This window comes from Scomber japonicus, chromosome 24 (assembly GCF_027409825.1).
Source record: "Scomber japonicus isolate fScoJap1 chromosome 24, fScoJap1.pri, whole genome shotgun sequence".
NCBI lineage: Eukaryota > Metazoa > Chordata > Actinopteri > Scombriformes > Scombridae > Scomber > Scomber japonicus.
Window position 1 is genome coordinate 10,690,899 of NC_070601.1, and position 21,148 is coordinate 10,712,046.

The 21,148-nt window shown below is 39.4% G+C and overlaps 1 protein-coding gene across 1 annotated transcript in view; it reads right to left on the reverse strand.

The window, feature by feature from the left end:
* The window catches only part of LOC128354100 (interleukin-1 receptor accessory protein-like 1), a 231,468-nt gene that overhangs the window by 152,150 nt on the left and 58,170 nt on the right, over positions 1-21,148 (reverse strand). Inside the window, exon 2 of the mRNA XM_053314351.1 lies at positions 6,849-7,128. Coding sequence (XP_053170326.1) covers positions 6,849-7,128 — 280 coding nt within the window. The remainder of the gene's footprint in view (positions 1-6,848; positions 7,129-21,148) is intronic.

Here is a 21,148-nt window from a genome sequence, read left to right on the forward strand (position 1 = left end):
CTTTTTGTCTTAAATGTGATCGTCTCAAGCACCATCCAACTCAATTTGTCTTTATAATTCATGACACATCTTGTGCAGAAAAAGGTAAAGCAACACAGGCAAAAGGTTTGAACTTCTAACTCAGCAGAGAGCTGGAGGTGACTGAACTCTATAAAAAGTAAGTTGAACATCAGGTGACCTACGGCTCCGCACTGAAACCTGGATGAACTGGATTATAAAATAATATCCTCTCACTTGCAGCGCACTGCACTATTTTACTGCTGGTTGTCATTTTCAAGCAGATTTTGAAAGATTATTTTTTCAACTCACACACATGACACTGATGGTCTGGATGCCAGTCTCATACATAATGAAAGTCTCAATAAGACAACTGAACACTGCATGATTTTATCAGACTTTCAACCCCAAGTGGTCCAGACAGGAATGGACTCAGCACAGATTATTCTGCTCTGTCTTTAAATCCAATAATCAGCTCCACAACCATGTGTGTCTGCCCCATCAGTCAAATACACTCATCCTACTCTTTTAGATTCAAATCCAAATCACACAATTCATCACATCACTGTTGAACCAATTCCAAACATCTACTCCATGTTTTTCCCTTTTCCTGTCATAATGTTCGCCATACCAGCTTTTACTCAGCTGTCTCTGATGTCAGCACAGTATGAAATAGCAGGAATTAGCAACTTTGTAATGCTAATAGGCTTATGGAGACACTTGCAGCAGTGCTGAGGAGTTAGCTGTATCCAAGTGTATACCAAGTACCCGGATGTGTGTGTGTGTATGTGTGTGCGTTTTCTGCCACTCTACAGTAAGTGACACACTCTGCCACTGCAGATGTTTTCGCTCTGCATATGACAGAGCTCCTCAGGGTATAACATCTGAAACAGCTGAGAGCTGACCTCAATTTGACACGCAGCACTGCTCGTCTGCTCTCCACTTGTATACTGTACTATAGTTGGCTTGAGCGTTCCCTCATCATATGTCCTCAATGCCTGCAGATCAATGTGTCCGTGTGTGTGTGTGCATGAGACCTAATGCAAGAGAGTGGAAGAGACAGGTGTACACGTTCAGAATGTTGAGTTTGTGCATGTGTGTGTATGTGTGTGTGTTGACGTTGGCCTGCTTTCACATACAGATTGGAGGCACATAAAGTTCCTGTCAGTAGCAGCTAGTCTCAGGGGAGCAGACATGTCATATGTGTGTGTGTGTGTGTGTTAGTGTGTGTGTGTGAGAGGCAGCATATAACGATGCCCTCTGACACCCTTAAGTGCAGCTGAGCAAATACACAAGATGGAACGAGTGTGGGTGCACCGGTGTATTAGTGTGTATGTTGAGAGAGGCAGGAAGGCCACATATGTAAAGTCAGAGGGCGTGATGTAACACATGAAATGAAGTAAAATGGAGAATGTATATGAGGCCTAGTATACACTGCAAAAATATCTTTACTATTTCCACCCATAATATGGCAAAGCACAAACAGTATTAAGCACAGACCTCCTGATTAAGATGGCTATTTGGAAATAGAAGATTTGAATTGGAAATGACTGTGTTTATCTGCACCTTGTTGGCACATTCCTACCAGCTGTTTCATGAACAAACACCTTTCAGACTTGAAAGTGCGCTAACCGCAGAACTTGTTAAGATGTTTGTTTGTTTGTTTTTCATGGTGCAGATGTGTGTCTGTCATCTCGTACCATGCCACATGCTGTCCAAGCTGCTCACAAAGCATATTTCTATTATACTTCAGAAGGGTTTCGTTCACAGGGGAAATGCACGTTGATGAATGTGTCTGCTAATGCTCCACTTATGTGATATTCGTATTGTTTTTTCACTCGTAACTCTGCCATTTGTCTCACTTTCGCACACTTAGAACAACAGGTGGACTGGAACCTCAGTCGTCACGAGGCCTGGGTGATAAGACTGAAATTATATCAATATGATTATGTTACCAGACTGGTTTTCTATTGCTCATTTAATAATAATAATAATGTCAAGTGTGGATCATTAACCTTGTTGCAGTGGGTACCCTCATTCTAGTTAGTGAACTGACAGCTTCTACCTGCTCAGAAGATCTCACAGTCAGCAGTAGGAGTTGGAGAGAATAGCAGGGAGAGGTTGACCTCAGAGGCCTGTACTATGAAGCTGGATTAACATACCTGGGATATCTCTCCGTTACCTGGGTTGACATTCGCAATCCTGATAAGCGGTACTACGAAGCTGGTTATCAACTCTGTAATTGAACCCAAGGTTTTCCAATCCTGATCACTGCATGCTCACATAAAGGGGTGGTGTTTGCAGCGTCTGACCAATCGCAAACATGCCCTTCCTTTCATTGCGACATTAAGTTAGTTTAATATTCAACATTCATTTGACATTCAAAATACAAACCTATTATGCGCGAGTGATGATGTCAAATCAAATGTATAACATACAGACCAATATCCCTCATGTGTGATCCTGGCATAATGATGCAAAAAGTAAAATGAGTTACACTACTAATTATAACACAATTTATAAGTATGTTGTTCTACTTGTGTATTTATGTGATACAGTATTTGTGCAATTTACTTTTATTTCTGTGTTTTTTATTAGCAATATGTTATAATTTGTGATGATTTGATTATTTATTTAATTTATATTTATGTACTAGAATTGTCCCTATTCTTTATTTCTTCTTTTTTTTGGTATTTGTGATTGTATAACTTTTATTTATGGTTGTGATTTCCAAAAATACCAATATTATCTATCCATAAAATATCTATCTATATGGGCTGCATACTGCATATAATAATTCATACTTAGAAAGTAGAACTGAAGTGACATTTATTACAAGCATTTCAAAATGCACCTCCATTATTTAGCATTGTTTGTCTTTCAAATAAAAGAAGTCACAAGGTATAAACACAATGCTAGTGAGATAGTTTATTTTGAGTATAAATTTCCACAAATGTCACATTATATAACAAAAAATTGAATATAAAATATTAATATATTTCTACAAAAAATATATATTGCACTATTTTCATACATACATAGAAAATGTCAAGTATGTTAACTAAAGTCACCAAACAACTTGTATATAGCAGTGCTCCGGATTTTTCATTTGCCATCTCTTAGTTTTATTTGTTTGCCTCTCCCAGCTTAATACATATTTAATGGAGTCCTGCAGTCCTACATTTGACAATGTTGGGGATGTCTTGCTTTACCTTTTTTACAGTTTTTATTTTCAAATTAGATGACCTCAGGTTAACAGGATTTACAGGCCCCGTTGTTCATATCATCATGGTACAACTCCACTGAGTATTGATAAACAATAATCTTGAACTATTGATTGGCTTGAATCCTCAATGTATCATGTTGATTTTCAAATTAGAAAAAGCAATTGCTAAATGATGAGAAATACTGTCACACAAGACAGTGAAAAGATCATTTCTAGATGTTGTCTGAGGACAAGAGGATCCACAACACTGGTGTGTGACATTCTTGGATACACTAGTCAATACTTGCTTTAAGACAATAACATCACGAGAGCCCATAGTAACTGGGATTGAATTGTTATAACGTACTCAAGTATGAAATGCATCCAGTGAGACATGAATTATTGTTGTGCTGTGATTCATTAGTTCCACTGCAGAGCGGTCTAATTCCCTAGGTTCCTTCATGTTTCAAAAGGGTGAGGATCCTCAAGAAAAAAAACACTGCCAAAAGCCTAATCCAAATGTGATATGTTAACATATGCAAGTGCTGATCATCTATAGGACCCATGCTGCAGAGACAAAAGACGAGAGCAATCCTCTGATTTGGCTGCGGTGACTGGGAATTGAAATGAGTCGCGTCAACATAACAGCTCGACGTGCTGCTATGTGGTTGCTATGGTTGTAAAATTGCATGAATCCATTCCTGAAATATTTAACACGTTGTCAACACTCGAGTGCAAAAATGAGGAGACTGTGACAAAAGCAAATGTGGCTGCAAACGTCATGCTATAGCCATTTTAAAGCTAATAGCTCGGTCTTATAAAGCAATAGTTCAAGTGTTATTTCTGCAGAAGTACTTTGGAGTGGCTCTCTTTTATCTCACGGAGGCAGCACATCATTTGACATACAGTGTAATTCAGAGGCATTTTCAAAAATATGCTACCATTTCTAGATTACAGCTTAAGTTCATACAGTATATGAGAAGGCAATCAGAAGTCTGCTTCCCAGAATCCACTGCTCTGTCAGTCATATGGACTGAGCCCTAGCCTTATTATTGTGGCTCCACTCAACAGAACTCAGTATATGCTAATACAAGGCTATAAATCATTCTAATTTGATGGTCCCATGTGGTCGATTCTGATGCATTGCTATGCACTTCAGAACGCTGCATTAAACTAAACATGTGACACACATACACAAACAGTATCCAATAACCTAATCCACCCAAGCCTTTTAAGCAGGCCCTTCCCCCTGTTAAAAGCCACCCTATGTTACTGTATAGAGCTGACTAATGAGCCAGAGAAGAGAAAACGCCCTTTACCTACAAGGTTAATGAGTTATTACTATATAATCAAGCATGTGGGACTCTGCACAATATTCAGCTTATTTCCTCAAGTGTTGCCAAACTGACAGTAAACACCTTGTGACAAATTTATGTTTTTTGCCTTTCATTTTTTTGCATTTCTGGGCATTTGAATCATGCAGCTAGTGGACTTACCTTAAAGGTGCAGTGTGTAGAATTTAGTAGCATCTAGTGTAAAATGACTGTGTTTTCGTTATCTTAAATTTGAGAACTTAGAGGGCCTTTTAAGCTTTTTGCAACTGCATGTTTGCAATTTGCAACCTCACTGCTGAATGCCACTAAATCATTGACACTGCAGCTTTAAAATGAAATCCAAGGTAATATGTTAACTTGAATATCAAGGGATACAGAGACAATCTGGGATTTGTTATTGACAGTAATCAATATTTTAAGATTGATAATATCTTAAATTACCATGTGTGATATGGAAGGTATCACTATTGATAACCTCACAGAAAATGATCTCCTGACTCTGCACTTCTACCCACTAAGTGTTGGCGAGGACCAAAGCAAATCTCAGAAGACAGTAAATGTTGAATTTAAATTCCTTGTGACATTTTAGACAAAATAATATTCTTATACTTTAACATATTACTAAATAGCTTAAATTGTAGCAATACATTCAGTAAACATGGTTAAACACTGGTCCATACCCAATCATATCATGAGCTTGCAGGAATATTCACATCACACCATGCTCTTACAGTGTTGTAGATATTCAGTGTGTCATGTCTTTTTTCTTCTAACACTGTGTAAATAGAAAAAAAAACACAGCTGCAGCAGATGCTTTGAATAACACTGCAAATCAGTGAGCTGATTGTAGCATCAATCCTTACATTATTATTCAAAGGTCAGAGACATAAATATTCAGTTTGAGTGGAAAATATTTCGAGATGAAAGTTGAGCATTAGAAAGTAAGAATCATTTTTCATCTCTAACACAAAACATGGTTAAATCCCAAAGAAAGCAACTACAGTCAAAAATCATCCAATGAAATGCCTTCAGAGAAAAACCCTGGCGATGGAAAAGCGCTCTGCATTCAGAACTACACTATTGTTATTTTTGTCCATCACAAGCAAATAAGAGTTGCCCATTAATTTGGTTCTGAATGGTGGAGACTGGCGACAAAAGCAACACTACTAGTCCAAATCAAATCTCATGGCTCTACTTGCATGCATGATTACACAATAATTCTGAGCTGACTGATTGTCTACCTCCAGAAAATGCTGCCAATGTCACTGAATAGAGAATTGTTGGATTGGTGCTGCCTGTTTCTATTCACGGCGGTCGCCACAGCAAAGGGGAGAGGTGCTAATGGTGTTGAATAGTAATGCTCCAAAACCTCCTAGAATTGAGCTTGTGAGACACAAGGAAACCTGTGCTGAATGCAATTGCTCAAGAGCACATTATTCACCTGCTTTTTGCCAGTGTAACAAATGTCATAAATTGTTTGTATTTACGGTGTTATACAAATGTCTCCGTGGATGTTTCTGAATTCTAAAAGGATCACACCCTCACTATCTTTCAGGAAGATAAGTTTCAAAGTTCCTATTGTGCTTTGAAAAAAGAAGTTGTTGTCAATCTTTTCCTTTTCTTTCAGACTTGCCACAGACAACCTCCCTGTTAATGAAAACTTCTGCCAATATCAGCAGGGAAGCCAGGAGTTTCACCACATTATAGAACTCATAAATCAAACAATTGTCTACCTCGACCATCGGGCAAGTGGAAAGGAAGATAGTACAAATCTCAAGCTTTTTCCCTCCTTTTTATCTTAGCTGCCTTTTCCTTCTTTCAATCTTCCTGTGCTGAATTACTGTCCGTTCTTTTTCACTTTACTGCTCGCTCTCACATTTTTAGAAAGAAGGACTTGTAAGGGCCTCAGAATTATGGATTTACCAATTGCACCTAATGGCTTACTGTCCCCCAGTGGACAATAAAAAAATAATTTAGCATATAAAGTGAAGCAAAGGGGCCTCATATTGTTAGATGATACTCTGTGGACCAAGGACCAGTGCTCTTTTGGCTGAAGATGAGACTTCATTAGAAATCAACAGGGGAGGATTTTAGCAGAGCTTTACTTGTGCCAACAGGGTTCTAGAAAATGTTATTTACTTCCACTGTTGAGAAAACAAGTCCAAAATGGCACAAGAGCTTCTCATCCGTATGTGAATGTTTGTTGCTGTTGAACACAAAAAAACTAAAAGCAAAAATCTATATTTGATAGTAATGTGGAGAGCTTTATGTTTTCCAGGTAATGCTGGCTTACAAAATCTGGAGTAACTTACCTTAATACACAGGAATAATACCCCACATCGTCCAACTCTGCTGGTCGAAACCATATGGCATCCTCCTCTTTGCTCATCCTTGTGCCGTCAAAACTGATGGGTTCCTCGAAGTCCCCATGTCCTGCACTTTTGTACCACATAAGGCTAAGTCCTGCGCTTTGCGCATGGGTGTAGTTGGCTCGAATATATCCATAGAATAAAGCACACTTAATCCGTACAGGTTCCCCCAAAAGCACCTTGTATTTCAGGTAGTCCACTGACCAATCTGTGCAGCCTTCCACTGAAAGAGAAAAAAACAGAGAAAAGCAGAATGAAGCAGGGTTGACTTGAGAAGGGTTGGAATATTTTTTGAGCCAATTTACATCATCACAAAGACCAGCATCTGTAAACACGCAAAAGGGATGTGGCAACCAGGACAAGACCACTTTCAGAGCTGGCATGTGTCTATCTGTCCATGTGCTTTGCCAGCGATCCTTGTATCAAAATCAATCAAGGTGCTCTTTTCATCTCTTCAGTACTGATCTCTACACAAACAAAATAAAGGCTTTTTTTTCATATATTGGCTGCTGTAACATATTGCTCCTTAGGTGTGTCTAAATTCAATCACAGTACATTTTTAAAAAGCTCGAGAGCAAGTAGGGATCCTCCGAGTGCGTACCTATGTTGCTGAAGCGTTTCATTACCACAATATCCTTTTGAATGTTTAAGTGATCTCTCAATTGTTGCATTCAATCATTGTTGCCTGTCTGCCCCTGCCTTCACCTACAAACATTACTGTGTTTATATTTGACTCATGTGTCACCATCTCATACATAAATTGATTCTACAGGCAATAAACTGTATATAAGCCACCATCAATATCCATTTAAATGGCTGGTGATGGCACTCGTCTACATATGACTGCAGACAATTAGAAGCTGCTGTAAGTCTGCATTCATTTCCTTAAGCCATCAGACTATCCTCAGGTGTCAAACGCTGTTTTCAGTCATATTAATGGAAAAGGTATAGCTCGTCTCATATTGCGCCTCAGCACCTGCCAAAGCTAAGCAATAGGGGTCTTCCTGTTACGACATCCAATAAAGCCTGCCGACTGTCATTCAAAAAAGTTATGAAGATGAAATAAAAACTGTATTATTCATACGCAGCAGGCAAAGGGATGGTTTAGATTCTCTGACTTATTTTCTAACTTTGGGTGTATAAATTTCATGAGCAACACCAAATATTAAATTGACATTTAATCCTCACTGAATTCTCACACAGACAGTACTGACCCCTGAGTTGCTGAATGAGATTTTCACACAGTGAGTTGTGTAAAAGGACACTAAGTAATAATCTGTATCACGGAAGCAACACATTTGGGTGGATTTTAATAGAAAATAACTTGGCAAGCATCACAATAAAACAAGATTAATGAGAAAGCCAGCTACTGTGTCTATGGGCTTAACTTGTGTTGTCCAGTGTCACTAAGTTGATACAGATTTAACTGGGTTAAGGTTTGTCAAGCCTGTTATCAGCTTCATGACATTGGTTATCCAGGATCAGCTCAGTGAAGCCAGGTAAGCAATCTGACTGAGATGAACTCTCTACTCCATTTTTGATCATTGAAACAGCAAAGTCAAGAATAAACTCTGAACCGCAGCTTTGAAGCCAAATGGACATTTGAACATCTATGATTTCATGACAACTGGGCAAAGTACTGTGATCAAAAGCTCCAAACAATTGAACTTGCTTTGTGATACAGGGTACATGAATATCAACTCATCTTTATTTAGTAAATGTCCAGCCTTTTCTTACACTCACTTTCTTTGCAGAGGATATTATTTCCTCAAGGTATCTATATTAACACTGAATATTGTCACTGCATATCTTATGAATGAGATAAAAGCTACTGAGCTTGCAGAAGCTTTAGACATTTTCAATATAGATAAACTTTTATCAAAACCCTCCGTGAGACAGTAAGAAAGCACTTGTCATATATTTGAAAACCAAACTGGATCCTCACTGAATCAAAAACAGCTTTCTGGCTAGTTCACCTTCCCTTATTCGTTTTTTTCCCCCCTTCCTATTCCTGACATCCTCCTTTTCCCTCGTTTCACCTCGCTGCATCACTCTTCCTTTAAAAACAGCTGGCAAACACAGCTGCCGCAGACTCAACAGGCTTCACTAATTGAGCCTCTATAAATGTTTTATTTACCAAGGAAGCAACTCGGCCGCCAATCAGCAAGGTGCGGTGCATGCAGAAATTGTTGGGGGTAATTGGGGGAAGGGATGCTGGTGGGAAATTGATTAAACCATGCTGATTTATGTTATTGTATTGTATTGTATTGTGTGGTATTATAAGTGTTATGCTGAGAGCAGCAGTCAAAACACTGGCGGTTGCTTTATGTGGTTGGTTTACATTAGGGCTGAACGATTTTAGGAAAAGATCTAATTGCGATTTTTCTGGCAGATATTGCGATTTCGATTTGATTCACGATTTCCTTCAAATCAAGCTTCAGTGCAATATTCACAATGTACAGTAACATTAAAACATTAAATGCTATTACTCCAATGCAAGGATAAAAACTAAAGACCAATGGCAGTTATTACAAATGAAGAACTAAAAGAGTACTTAAAAAAAGTATGGCAAAAAATCCTTAATTGTATTAATTTAAAAAAAAAAAGCTAAATAGAATACAACACAATTCCAAAAAAACTAAACAATGTTAAATAAATAATAAGAAAAACTAAATTCAACAACTCTTTATTTTATTCAACCCTACTGTATATTAAGAAAGCTGGACTATCTTTTTAAGTGAATTTGACAAGTAATGGTAATAAAATAAAACTCAAATATCTTTTTTTAAACAAAGGCTGACACCACACGTCAGGGTGAAGTGCAGAACAAATAAAATCTCAAAAATACTTAATCAACAATAATACTCGCTTCCCTGACATCTTTACATCACTCAGCATTTACACTCTGCGTACAGCTGTGGGATGGCAACCTGGTTGAAGTAGGTGCGGGAGGGAATCATATATCTTCTGTCCAGCGTGCGGAGGAGGTTTTTAAATCTCTCGGTGTCTCCGCTGCTCTTATCATACGGAGTTACACTGGCAGAACATGCTGTAATTGTAGTCGGTTTGCTACAGTGGGCCTGAGTATCATTTTCACCGGACTTTTTCGTCATGCAAATGCTTGTGTTGATTTTTCAATTGCAGGTACAAATTGGTTGTGTTTCCAACTTTGCAACTTTAGCGCGACAGGTTTTGCACAGTACCTGTTTCAGGTGCACGTCTGCAGCCTCAAACCCGAAACACTCCCAAATGACCAACGTGCTGGTTTTCTTGGGGGTTATATCCCCTAACTCCGTTTCTGGTCCAGCTGAAGCTATTTCTGAATAATTATAATTAAGGAGCCGGTTAATACTGATTGGTTAGCGTGACCTGTCCACGAGTAGCATGCCGCTTCTGATTGGTGAGCTTGGCACAATGGTAGGGAGACGGCATGTATGTGTAAAATAGTTGACACAACAGATCCTGGGTCAGTCAGGAGCGCTGCAAAAACCGCAGCTTTGGCGATCACATGATCGCGCTGTCTGAAATCGCAATTTCGATCAGAAAACGATAAATCGTTCAGCCCTAGTTTACATGGTACAGAAAAGATGAAAACAGGGAAACACATCACTTGAACAGTGAAAAATGAGAACGTAAAGTTACATTGAGATATTTCTAGAGTAGCAAAGTTTAAATGATTCAGTTATCAAACGCTTTACCATTACCAAATTTAAGTGTCAATCCCTCAGAAAATAATTATGATATGTAGGATCCATTACTGAAGAGAAAGTGGGACCAACTTCTCCATAAGGTGTAGCCTCAATATACCATAATGTAATGTAAAAAGATATGGACTGTAAAGATTAACTTCCATTGTGGTTTATCTTTTATACCTACAACCATCACTGGTTAGAACATATGGGCTGCAACTTATTTCATTATTAATGAACACTGCTGCATGTTTTCTGATTTTAACTTTTTTTTTTTTTTAAATCAAGTGAAAGAGTAAAAAAGATTGTAAGGAAGTAACAGAATAGAGAAAAATGCTGTCACAAGTTCCCAGTGCCCAAGGTGACATCTTCAAATTGCTTGTTTCAAGGTAAGATTAAAAAAACGGACACACTGACCTTCATCCAACGGCCATGAAAAGCTTGGGGCCACTGATTTCTGCTAATTTAATTGAAAATGTATTTGGGGAAGTGATTCTCTAAAGCCTTTCCTTTCAATGATAAGGTTATTTATGATTGCCTTGCTTTATTGACGTTGAGGCTCTATCTTGACAAGGGCTGAAATGTCAAAATCTAGTTTTAAATTTCCTTTTTTTTTTCTTAAGTGTTGTATAATTCTAAATTAACTTGTATTGAATCAAATCACCACAGCCCATGCATGAGGCCAGGTAATAATCTAGCATAGACACAGACAATGTAATGGAGTTAACAGGGGCCCACTCATTTTTGAAAGACTTTGTAGGACATGTAGGAAATAGTTTAGCAGATGAAGCATTTAGTACACTTGAATTAAACATTCAGCCCGCTTTAGAGTAGAATGTTGACTTTCACCCCTTACCTGAGCGTATACACAGATATATAGCAGCACATGGTAGGTGACCCACTTCTGTCCTAGTTTTACAGTAGCTGCACAACAATGCACTCCATTAAATTACTATTTCCAAATTAATTTAAGACTCTTAAATACACTTAACAACACAAAACGGTCACACAAACAATGCAATAATATTGTAATACACTGTTTACAGGTATATAAATAGCACAAGCAGGCAAATACAACAAAGTACCGCCAGGGTCCTATTAGCGCTGTTAAACGTTAGCTTAGCTGCTAGCATGGTGTGACTAACAACCAAAATTGAACTTTAACACACATTCAAGAAAAGAGGGATAACTGGCCAACTTTCTAAATTGCAAACTAATCGATATTTATCTTTGTAACTAATTTAATGCTTACTTACTTGAAAATATAGCCTACACAGAGCAGCATATTGTAAGAAACCCGCCTCTGTCCTAGCCACTTTGGCAATGCACACAACAACGTGCTGGTTTCCCCTGACAGAGAGCTACCACAAACAATATACTCCCTCTTGTGGTGAAACTCAGTACTTCAAGAACGTACAATGCTCATGTAATTTACTTGGAGCAACTATAACTAATTCTAAATTAATAAAACATATAAACAAATTAAACATTTAACATAAGCAGAAAATATTTAACTGAATAATTCACAAATAAGTAGGGGGTGTCTTTTTCAAGCCACTATTCTCACAAACTGGTTAGAAAAATAGTCAAAAGCAACATAAAGTGCAACACTAAATAATGACATACATACTGGAATATAGTGAAAAAAACAACCTGAATTGTACAAAGAGTGAATAACAAGAAATATAATTAAGTAATACAAATGCAGGAGAAGGCAGCAATGGTCTCTCCAAGTTACCCAACAGCACAATCCTTTCATTGTAACTAAGTCTAACTGTTGCTATGGCAACAAAGGGTCCACACTCGCTTATCAAGAACTTGCTAATTAGTTTGTGGACGATAATAACATGAAGGCTTAAGGTAAGACAACCACACTCAAGATGGTTTCACTTCTAATCATGTGTCCTAATTGAGACTGTAAAGTGTTTTACTCTCAGAACTTATAAAAACAGCAGGAGAGAGTAAAAGGTCCAGACAAACAGGCAACGGCTCAAACACAGAACAAACTTAGCCTAGTAAAAAAACAAAAAACACACACAAGTGCATGAAGTAATTGCAGCCTATCTTTCATATCATCTTGTCTTTAAAGTGCACACACACACACACATAGAAAACACACATTTTGAAGACTCACATGGTTTTAATCATCCTGGATCAGTTTAGGGCTGCTATGGAGAACTACAGCTGTCAAGAGTGGTAGACAGAAAGTATGTGTTTTTACTGAACACCTACCCTTCATATATTAAAAGAGTGCAGATCTCGACCAGGTGTGTATGTTTTCTTATATAGATGTATTAGTCAGTATAGTCACATTTTTCTTTAAAGTGCATAGAATAGTGTAATGCTATTGTAACTGAGCATCCTGGGTTCACATAACTGTATACACATAAGGGAAGAGGAGATAAATCCAAACTTCTCTTAGAACATTTTGTGGTAACACAACCCTCCCCACCTCCTTCTCCCCTCCCTCCAAATCTCAGTCAATTGTCACTCCCAGCTCCCTTACAGTCAGGATGACAGTAAAGATTAAAAAAGAAGGGAGATTTATTCATCTTGTATCGTGCATAACTTTAGTGGATCACAATACATCAGGTGTGGAATTAATCTGCAGATGTGATGGTTCAAGATGAGACTAAACTTTTTGATGGATGTCAGTTTTTGAGTCACGACAAAGCCCAAAGCTGTTGCCTGCAACAGACTAGGTAAGCCTTGTTTTTTTGGTCTAGCTGATTGCTGGAAGTGCCTTTTGCTATGTTGTAACAAATATCATGAAATGGCAGACTGCAGAAGAGACGAAATATTAAGCTTTGCGATAGGCTTATAAGGAATTGGAAATTATAAAACAGGTTTTTCAAAATGTGTGAATCATGGCAGCAGTGAGAGGTCGTTGAGCATATAGTCATAAATGTGCACAAAAAAGTGGGCTGGCAGGTCCAGTGAGATAAGCTGCAAATAGATGCACACACACAAGACTAAATGATAAAATGTGATGCATTAGTGTAGATCAAACTACCAAACAATATGTAATTGTAAAAACTTTACTCAGGTTCTCATGGTTTAAGAACATGAAAGTAGCCATTCTGATTTTACTTGTGATAGATAAGTACAATTAATAATAATACTTCTCTACTTTTACTTTAAGAAATCTTTTAATATGAGACTTAAATGCTGAGTATTTTACATCATTTGCACCCTCAACATATTCTGCTGCCCCCCCCCCCACCCACCCACCCAAAAAAAGACACATTTACTCAGAAATGCTTTCAGTCTGGCTGCACAGTCTGAATTTGTTACCAGAAAAACACAGTCAATGCTTCATTGCCAAGCATCAGACAGTATGGCTCTGTCATTGCTTTTTCCATCAGAACCACAGGTTTAGCAGGCCCCTAGTAGCCTGTATATTTGGGACAGATGTGTGATGATAACACCTATTCAGTAGGATAATAACAGTCATATCGGGTGAATAAACACTGCCACAGATGAGTATTTTCCTTTTGACAGAAGAGAGGAGAAAATATGCCTTACAGAAGTGGAAAAAAGAGAGTAAGCAGTTTGAAAAGAGTTATTTCGATGTTGTCCGAGAACCAGGAATTTGCAACTACAGTACAGTAGATCATATCATGCTAAATTACATATGCAGCTGCAGAGTCGTTAGTCAAAGATAAAATGACAAAGATAATTGTGGATATTACATTCTTTGGAAGAAATAGTTAAATAATATGAAGATTAGCGTCATCTGATAAAACAGACAAATTAGATCAAACACGGACGGTTGATTACTCCTGAAAATGTACGTAACACTGGCTCTTTTCAACAGTGAAATTACTGTCAGATAAAAGTGTCACGGCCCTGGACATGCCTCCAGTTATTTCCCCTGTGTTTCCATGTGTTTTCCCTGTCTGTCAGTGGGTGTGTGTATGTGTCTGTGTGTGTGCCGTGGGTGTGGCTTTCTACCTTGGCACTGTCAGGCTCCCTCCATTCACTTCACCTGCCTAGCCTGCACATCTGCCTTTCATCAACAGTCAATCATCAGCTCAACAGTATATCTATGCTGCTGCTCTGCAATAACATATTAGTTATTCCTCGTGTTTGTATCACATGTATTTCCAGTGTTTCCTTGTGTCTCCAGGATCACTACAGTCTGGTCCCTCTGCCTGCCTGCCTGCCTGCCTGCCTGCTTAATAAACACCCAAAGCTTATCCTAAACCAGTCACACTCACTCCCTCGTCCACCTGTCCTCCTCAGCTCAACTCTGCTAACCACCATTCAGCTTGCCTCATCTCTGCCATCTGCCATCACCTCTATACCTTCTGCCTTGCCTGCCACCCTCATCCCCCCTTTATGCCTACAATAAACCTCTCTTTATGTTACTTAATTCCATTGTCTGTGTTTGGGTCTGCCTTTACTGATCTTAACAAAAAAGATGCATTTTTAACCACCTCAAGGCATTCAATTACTTTCACTTTTGAAAAAAATATAAAAATAACAGGAGTTAAAAAAACATCATAAATTCTAAATTAATTTCGCTTTAAGGGTGAACTCCAGCCTAACTGTTTCAAAGGGCTTGCTGTATTTATCTCTGATACTGCCATGAGGAGCTTGCCAGTGCAATATCTGTTATCTTGCACCTACCCTCAAATTGCCCGTTTCAGACTTTAGACAGAGGGTTATCATTCATTTCAGTAAGTGAGGGTGGGGAATCTGCATAATCTGTTGGCTGGAAACAAACATGGTACAAAGCCTAATTGAACTCAATTAACATTTCCCTGCTCACCAGATTTCCATTCTGCTGGATCACAATTGGTGTGGGAATTGGCCAATCTGCTGAGTGATAATAACAACTCCAGCAGCTCTTCTATGACTGGGACTATCAAGCATAAGCAGCGTTTGTGGTTGCGCTATGCATGACCCATGAATAAAAAGGCATCATTTCTCAGATTCTGTCTCTGAGTGTGTCCAGGGTCCCAAGAAGTCTGTTTGTCAGCTGAGAAAAAAAAGGGAACTGGTAACTGTCAGCTGTCATCTTTTGCCAAATGATCACAGAACAAATGTTTGCACGTCACTCCACATGGAAATCGGGATTTAATAGAGCCACATTCGCTGACACCGCATTGAAATGGGGTCTTTAAGCCGTATCCCAATTTAAACACGCCATTAAACAAAGGCAGGGCCATTTGTCAGGCCTGCCTTGGTTTTATGTTTGTCATGTTTGTCTCATTTGTCCAACTGTGTAAAAGACTGGGGCCCCATTTATAAAAAAAGATTCTTATCCTCATGTTTCATGCTTGTAACCAAATCCAAACCAGAGATGTGATTTATATGAGGGTAAAACATCAGTCCGATGTCAAAGGTAACTGGCTGCATGGATGCATACACTCATTTCAATATATATGCAAGTATTATCATCCAAGGTCTAAATGCAAATATAGATGGTAGCATATATTGACATCAAGGTTAAATCATAGAAGAGTTTTACAAAGGCACTCCTTTGAGTTTTAAAGCTAATTATACTTGCAAACCATAAATATATACCATTATATAGAACATTTGCTCTCACTGAATCAAAATTTCTTGTTAATTTGACCCTCACTCTTAAAAGGATCACAATGGGAATCAGCCTTGAGGCATTTTTCAGTTATTTTATGGCTATTTTAGTGGAGCTTGTTCACATATAACAGTATATGGCAACACATTCTAAAATAAATTAAAAAAAATAAACCTTGTGCAACTGATTGAAAGTCTCCTGTGCTGCTGATTGATGAAACGTTGTAACGCAGATGTGACCAAGACGCTAGTAAACATGCATGAAAAAACAACTATAATGCATCCCTGGTTTAAAGGGCACCACAATAAAGCCAAACAAATGTTATGTCATCGTGTTCCTGCTACGTTTTACTGTCACATGTGAACGGGCATGTGCTCTTTCTGGAAAGGAGGTGATCAGCTCATAAATTGGGTTACAGGTCTGCTGAGGGGTAATCGTATGCAGATTGAGTCAGGTCACCACGGAGACTCCCACAAAGTGTCTGTTCTCTCATAAGCACTCAAGGAGATGGTTCACTACCATTTTTCTTCATAAAAGCCCCAGTGTAATTCAATCAGAAAGGCGTGCATACATTAGGCATCAACTGATTGCATAAACAAACAAGCGCATGTGCACACATCTACACACGCATACACAAACACAATCTATGAGGTGACGTGACATCAACCTTTACTTGCCCTTAAGAAGTGTAGTGTCTTAGCTGGCCTGGCTCCAGGGTCCCTAAAGGAACTTATCAACTTCACAGCCACTTTTGCCAAGGGAGAGAGGCAGGAGGAGGAGGAGGGGGGGGCGGGGGGGGTGTCTCGAAATCTTGACCTGCCATTTTCCACCTTGTGAAAACGCTGTCGCAGCAGAGTTGGTCTCAATTAAGAAGAAAATAGCTCTGATGTGTGGGAAAGGTAACCTCTCCGCTGCTGGCGTGCAAAGGGAGATTACCTGCATGATTGAAGTACCTCCAGCAGGTTGAAAAAGAGAATGAGTCATCAGCCAATAAAGAAATCAGCCACAGCCCTCTGCAAGTGAGAGTTTGTCCACACACACAAAAACATACACACACACCAGGACATCTCTCGAACAATAAGCAAGACTCCTTGTTTGCTCATGCACAACAAATGATATTTTTGCAAAATAGTAGGAAGCAAATTAATAACAATGTAATACTGGTGTGAATGTACTGTAAAAATAAGCAACTGCAAGTGCTAAAATGACCACAAGTATGGGTCATATGCTGACATAGAGGAGAATCTACAAGCACAAGTCTATAAATATACAGAGAGGCTGTGCAAAGGAGGGAGAGTGTTAAAGGTATAGTTCAACATTTTGGGAAATACTTTCTGATGTCAGTTGAGTATGAAGCAGGAGTCAGGATGGGTCTGGCCTTGCTTAGTCATTGTCCCCTGCTTTCAGTGCTCATGCTAAGCTAGGCTAAGCACTTTTGTACACACATAAACTATGGTATATATTTTCACACCCCAGGCTATCTGTTCAATCTTTATGTCTGTCTTGCACTTATTGCCCCATAGGACCTGTTTCTACCAATGTTGCCATTCTGAGATCTCAGCAATTACCTTGGTGAGAACACAGATATTATAACCAATATGACCATAGTTTTCATGTATAGACATGACACTGGTAGAGTACTGATCATTTTATCACGCCCTTGGAAAGAAAGAGAATAAGTACAATTTCCAAAATGTTAAACTCTTCCCTTGTTTTCAGAAAAAGATGAAATGTAGATCAAAAGAGTGATATTTTGGGGGTGACTACAGCTGCCATTAGTGACATTTACCTCCTGTCCTCCTCACCATTCCCCACAAGAAGATAAAACAGCTCTATCTCTCCCCGTCTCGCCTGCACTTTACTCGCATGACACTTCATCTTCATTTGTCGTTTGTCTCTCTGTCCCCAACTCCCTCTCTTCCTTGACCGGCACCAGGCTGTCATTTATATGCAAATACTCATGTGATTGTTGGAGAGAGAGAGAGAGAGAAAAAAAAAAGATGATTTTTTTTTTCCTATCGCAAAATAAACACTGCCCGCAATCTTGCCGGCTTCCTTCTTCTGTATCAGATTCGGCTCTCCTGATTGGACAAGGCCTCCAGAGAGAGTGGTGACTGCTGTCTCCAATCACGGGTTAAACGCTGATGGGGACAGGGAGCACAGAGAGGGTGCTGATGGGAAAGGGGACGAGGTCGGCCAAGTAAAACAAACACAGATATACACACACAGTTCAGGCAGGTAAGGCTAGTTTGACTAGAAGCCTCTTATGAAGGCAGTACATACAGAATCTATACCATGCACTACATATACAATACATATCATTTGTCCATTTTATGCATTTTCTTTTTTTTTATCATACCACAAAGTCTTTCTAACCTTGTCTTGTTGTGAAGCTATCAGCATCTTGTGGGTTTTATGACCTAAATTCCCAAAATAAAAACAACACCCTGTCTTGCTTCTTGTGTCTCTGCAGTCTATTTTTCAGTCCTAAGAAGCAACAAAAAATCATAGATGCTGAGCTGGTCATTGATTCTTAATGAAGACTTAGGGCCCAATTTTAACAATCTATAGCGCATGGCGTGAAGCGTGTGGCGCAAGTGCCTTTGGGTCGGGTCCAAATCCACTTTTGCTATTTTAACGGCGGAAAAACAGTCACTGCGCCAGGTGCATGGTCTGAAAGGGATGGACTTAAGCATATTGGACTCTTGATGATATGCCCATTAAATAACAGTAACATATGTGCCAGTGACTTTAGACCTGTTTTTTTTTTTTTGGTCAGTCGCGCAATCGCTTTCCTCTGCCTCAAAATAGCAACGCACCACCAATGCCCCTGACCACACCTCATTTTGAGAGCAACACGACCATGGGTGCACAGACTGGTGTAAGTGCATTTGCTATTTAGACAACGTGGGCATACGGTGAGAAAATAACAACTGCGGAAAACTAACAAAGACACATGAATGGACATCTGTCTGTCTGTGCTGTTTATGTGCAACACTTCACAGACATCATCAGTCAAACTGTGTCAAATTCTGTTACATCTTTTGCATTTGAATGTTTCTGAAGGTGGTCTTTGCTCAGCTATGGTGGCTACCACTGATCATGCTAACTAACCAGATCTTATGTATATGGTTGAAAAGGAAGAAAGAAGAAATAAAGATGTGAGAAAGCCTAAGCTTTCATCGAATGGTTATGGGCTGAATCCTGCAAATTAAATTAAACTGCAAATATTGTGTCATAGAAATGATGCCACACTGCAATTTTCTTTAATTCAGTGCATTACGCGGACAAAATATTATAAATACACTCCTAACCTGAATATGAAATGCTCTGACTGATTAGAAAACAGCAGAGAGTCTCTCTTCAAAGCACTATGTACAGTAAATCAGATTGTTTGACTCTATATAGGTGATTAGGCCCATTTTCTCCTTCATACTCAATAGCAATCATATCAAATTTGTGAGCAAAAAAACATCATTGTCGAAATGTCTTATCATCTCATCAGATCATCTCACCGTGTGAATCTGTGATGACTTCTCTGACTTTAAAGGGGTGATTATATCTCCCAAACAGAATTTTGATTCTCCAGAGCAATCAAACTATGAACATTGACATCTATATGTTTACTCCAAGCTTGAGCCAATTTCGAAGGAACATTTGACAAGCAGCAGATGTAAAACTGATCCTGTTATGGGCTTGGGGTGTCTCCTCCCTAGAGAGAGAGGGAGAGAGAGAGAGAGAGAGAGAGAGAGAGAGAGAGAGAGAGAGAGAGAGAGAGAGAGAGAGAGAGAGAGAGAGAGAGAGAGAGAGAGAGAGAGAGAGAGAGAGAGGCACTATATAATCAGAAAATCATCCTTCTGTTCCCCATGGTGCCAGTAATCCTCTCATCTAACAAACAGCCTTAGGAGGCGTCAAGACACACAACATAAACAATACTGACTCCTGAAAAAAATACCCCAGTGCTGCATTGCAGACATGACTGCGCACATAGGACAAGAGTGTGGATAAGACATTTTTTTTCCACACACACTCACCCACCCACACAGGTACAAAATACACACCGAGAACACACACGCGCATGCAGAACGGGCCACACAATCCGCGCTGCCTCCACTGGCAACCCTGTCAGCCTGTTATTCTGTGCTGTATCATGGCGGTGTGGGTGCATTAAGCCGGTGACTCAGACCCTCGCCGGTCCACTACAGACACCGACACACCATTTGGGCGTTGTGCTCCGGTGCCCCCGCGAAATGAGCGTTGGTGAAAATAGAGCGCGCCCAGATGGATAGAGAGCCTTGTCACATCAGCCTCTGCGCCAGCTGTCTGTGAAATGATAAGATGGCAAGAATATGTAACAAAGCAAGCAGCGGGCACCGTCCTGATGGGCACCGGTGTCAGCTCTCATACGTCAACTCTGACCTTATTTTTTGGCTCTCATTTTTTCCCACACTGTTAACTACCAGAGCATCATCTCTCTCTACTTTTTTTTGCCTTTGAGCTTCTCTCTCTCTCTCTCTTACTCTCTCTCTCTCCCCCACTGTCTCTCTGTTTTACCCTTCCTCTATCTCCAAGCTATTCAATTCTCGTACAGAGGAGTGGGAGGGTGAGGGGAGGTTGTGCCAGCAGTTCAAAGAGAGGAAGAAAATTATGATAGAGAAATGATTCAAGCTGCAGATGAGCAAGGACAGTAAGGTCTCCAAAAGCCGCACAAGTAAGGGCGTCTGTGCTGTAAATCACTTGAGGCAATTGCCAATAATTCAGCAGAAGTGGACAGTGACTCAGGTTCTTGAGAGAAACTGTATGTCTTCAAGGTCGAATATATAAAAGAAAATCTGGAATATGGAAGGAAGTTTTGGAGGTAAAAGCGAGGGGGAGCTGCATGAACAAGCATTTCTGGCAAGCACAGAGCCTTAACATTTACAGACACAAAAACCACATAGACTCGACCGCATACTGACATTCAGCATGTATAAGAATGCACAAACACACACACACACACACACACACAC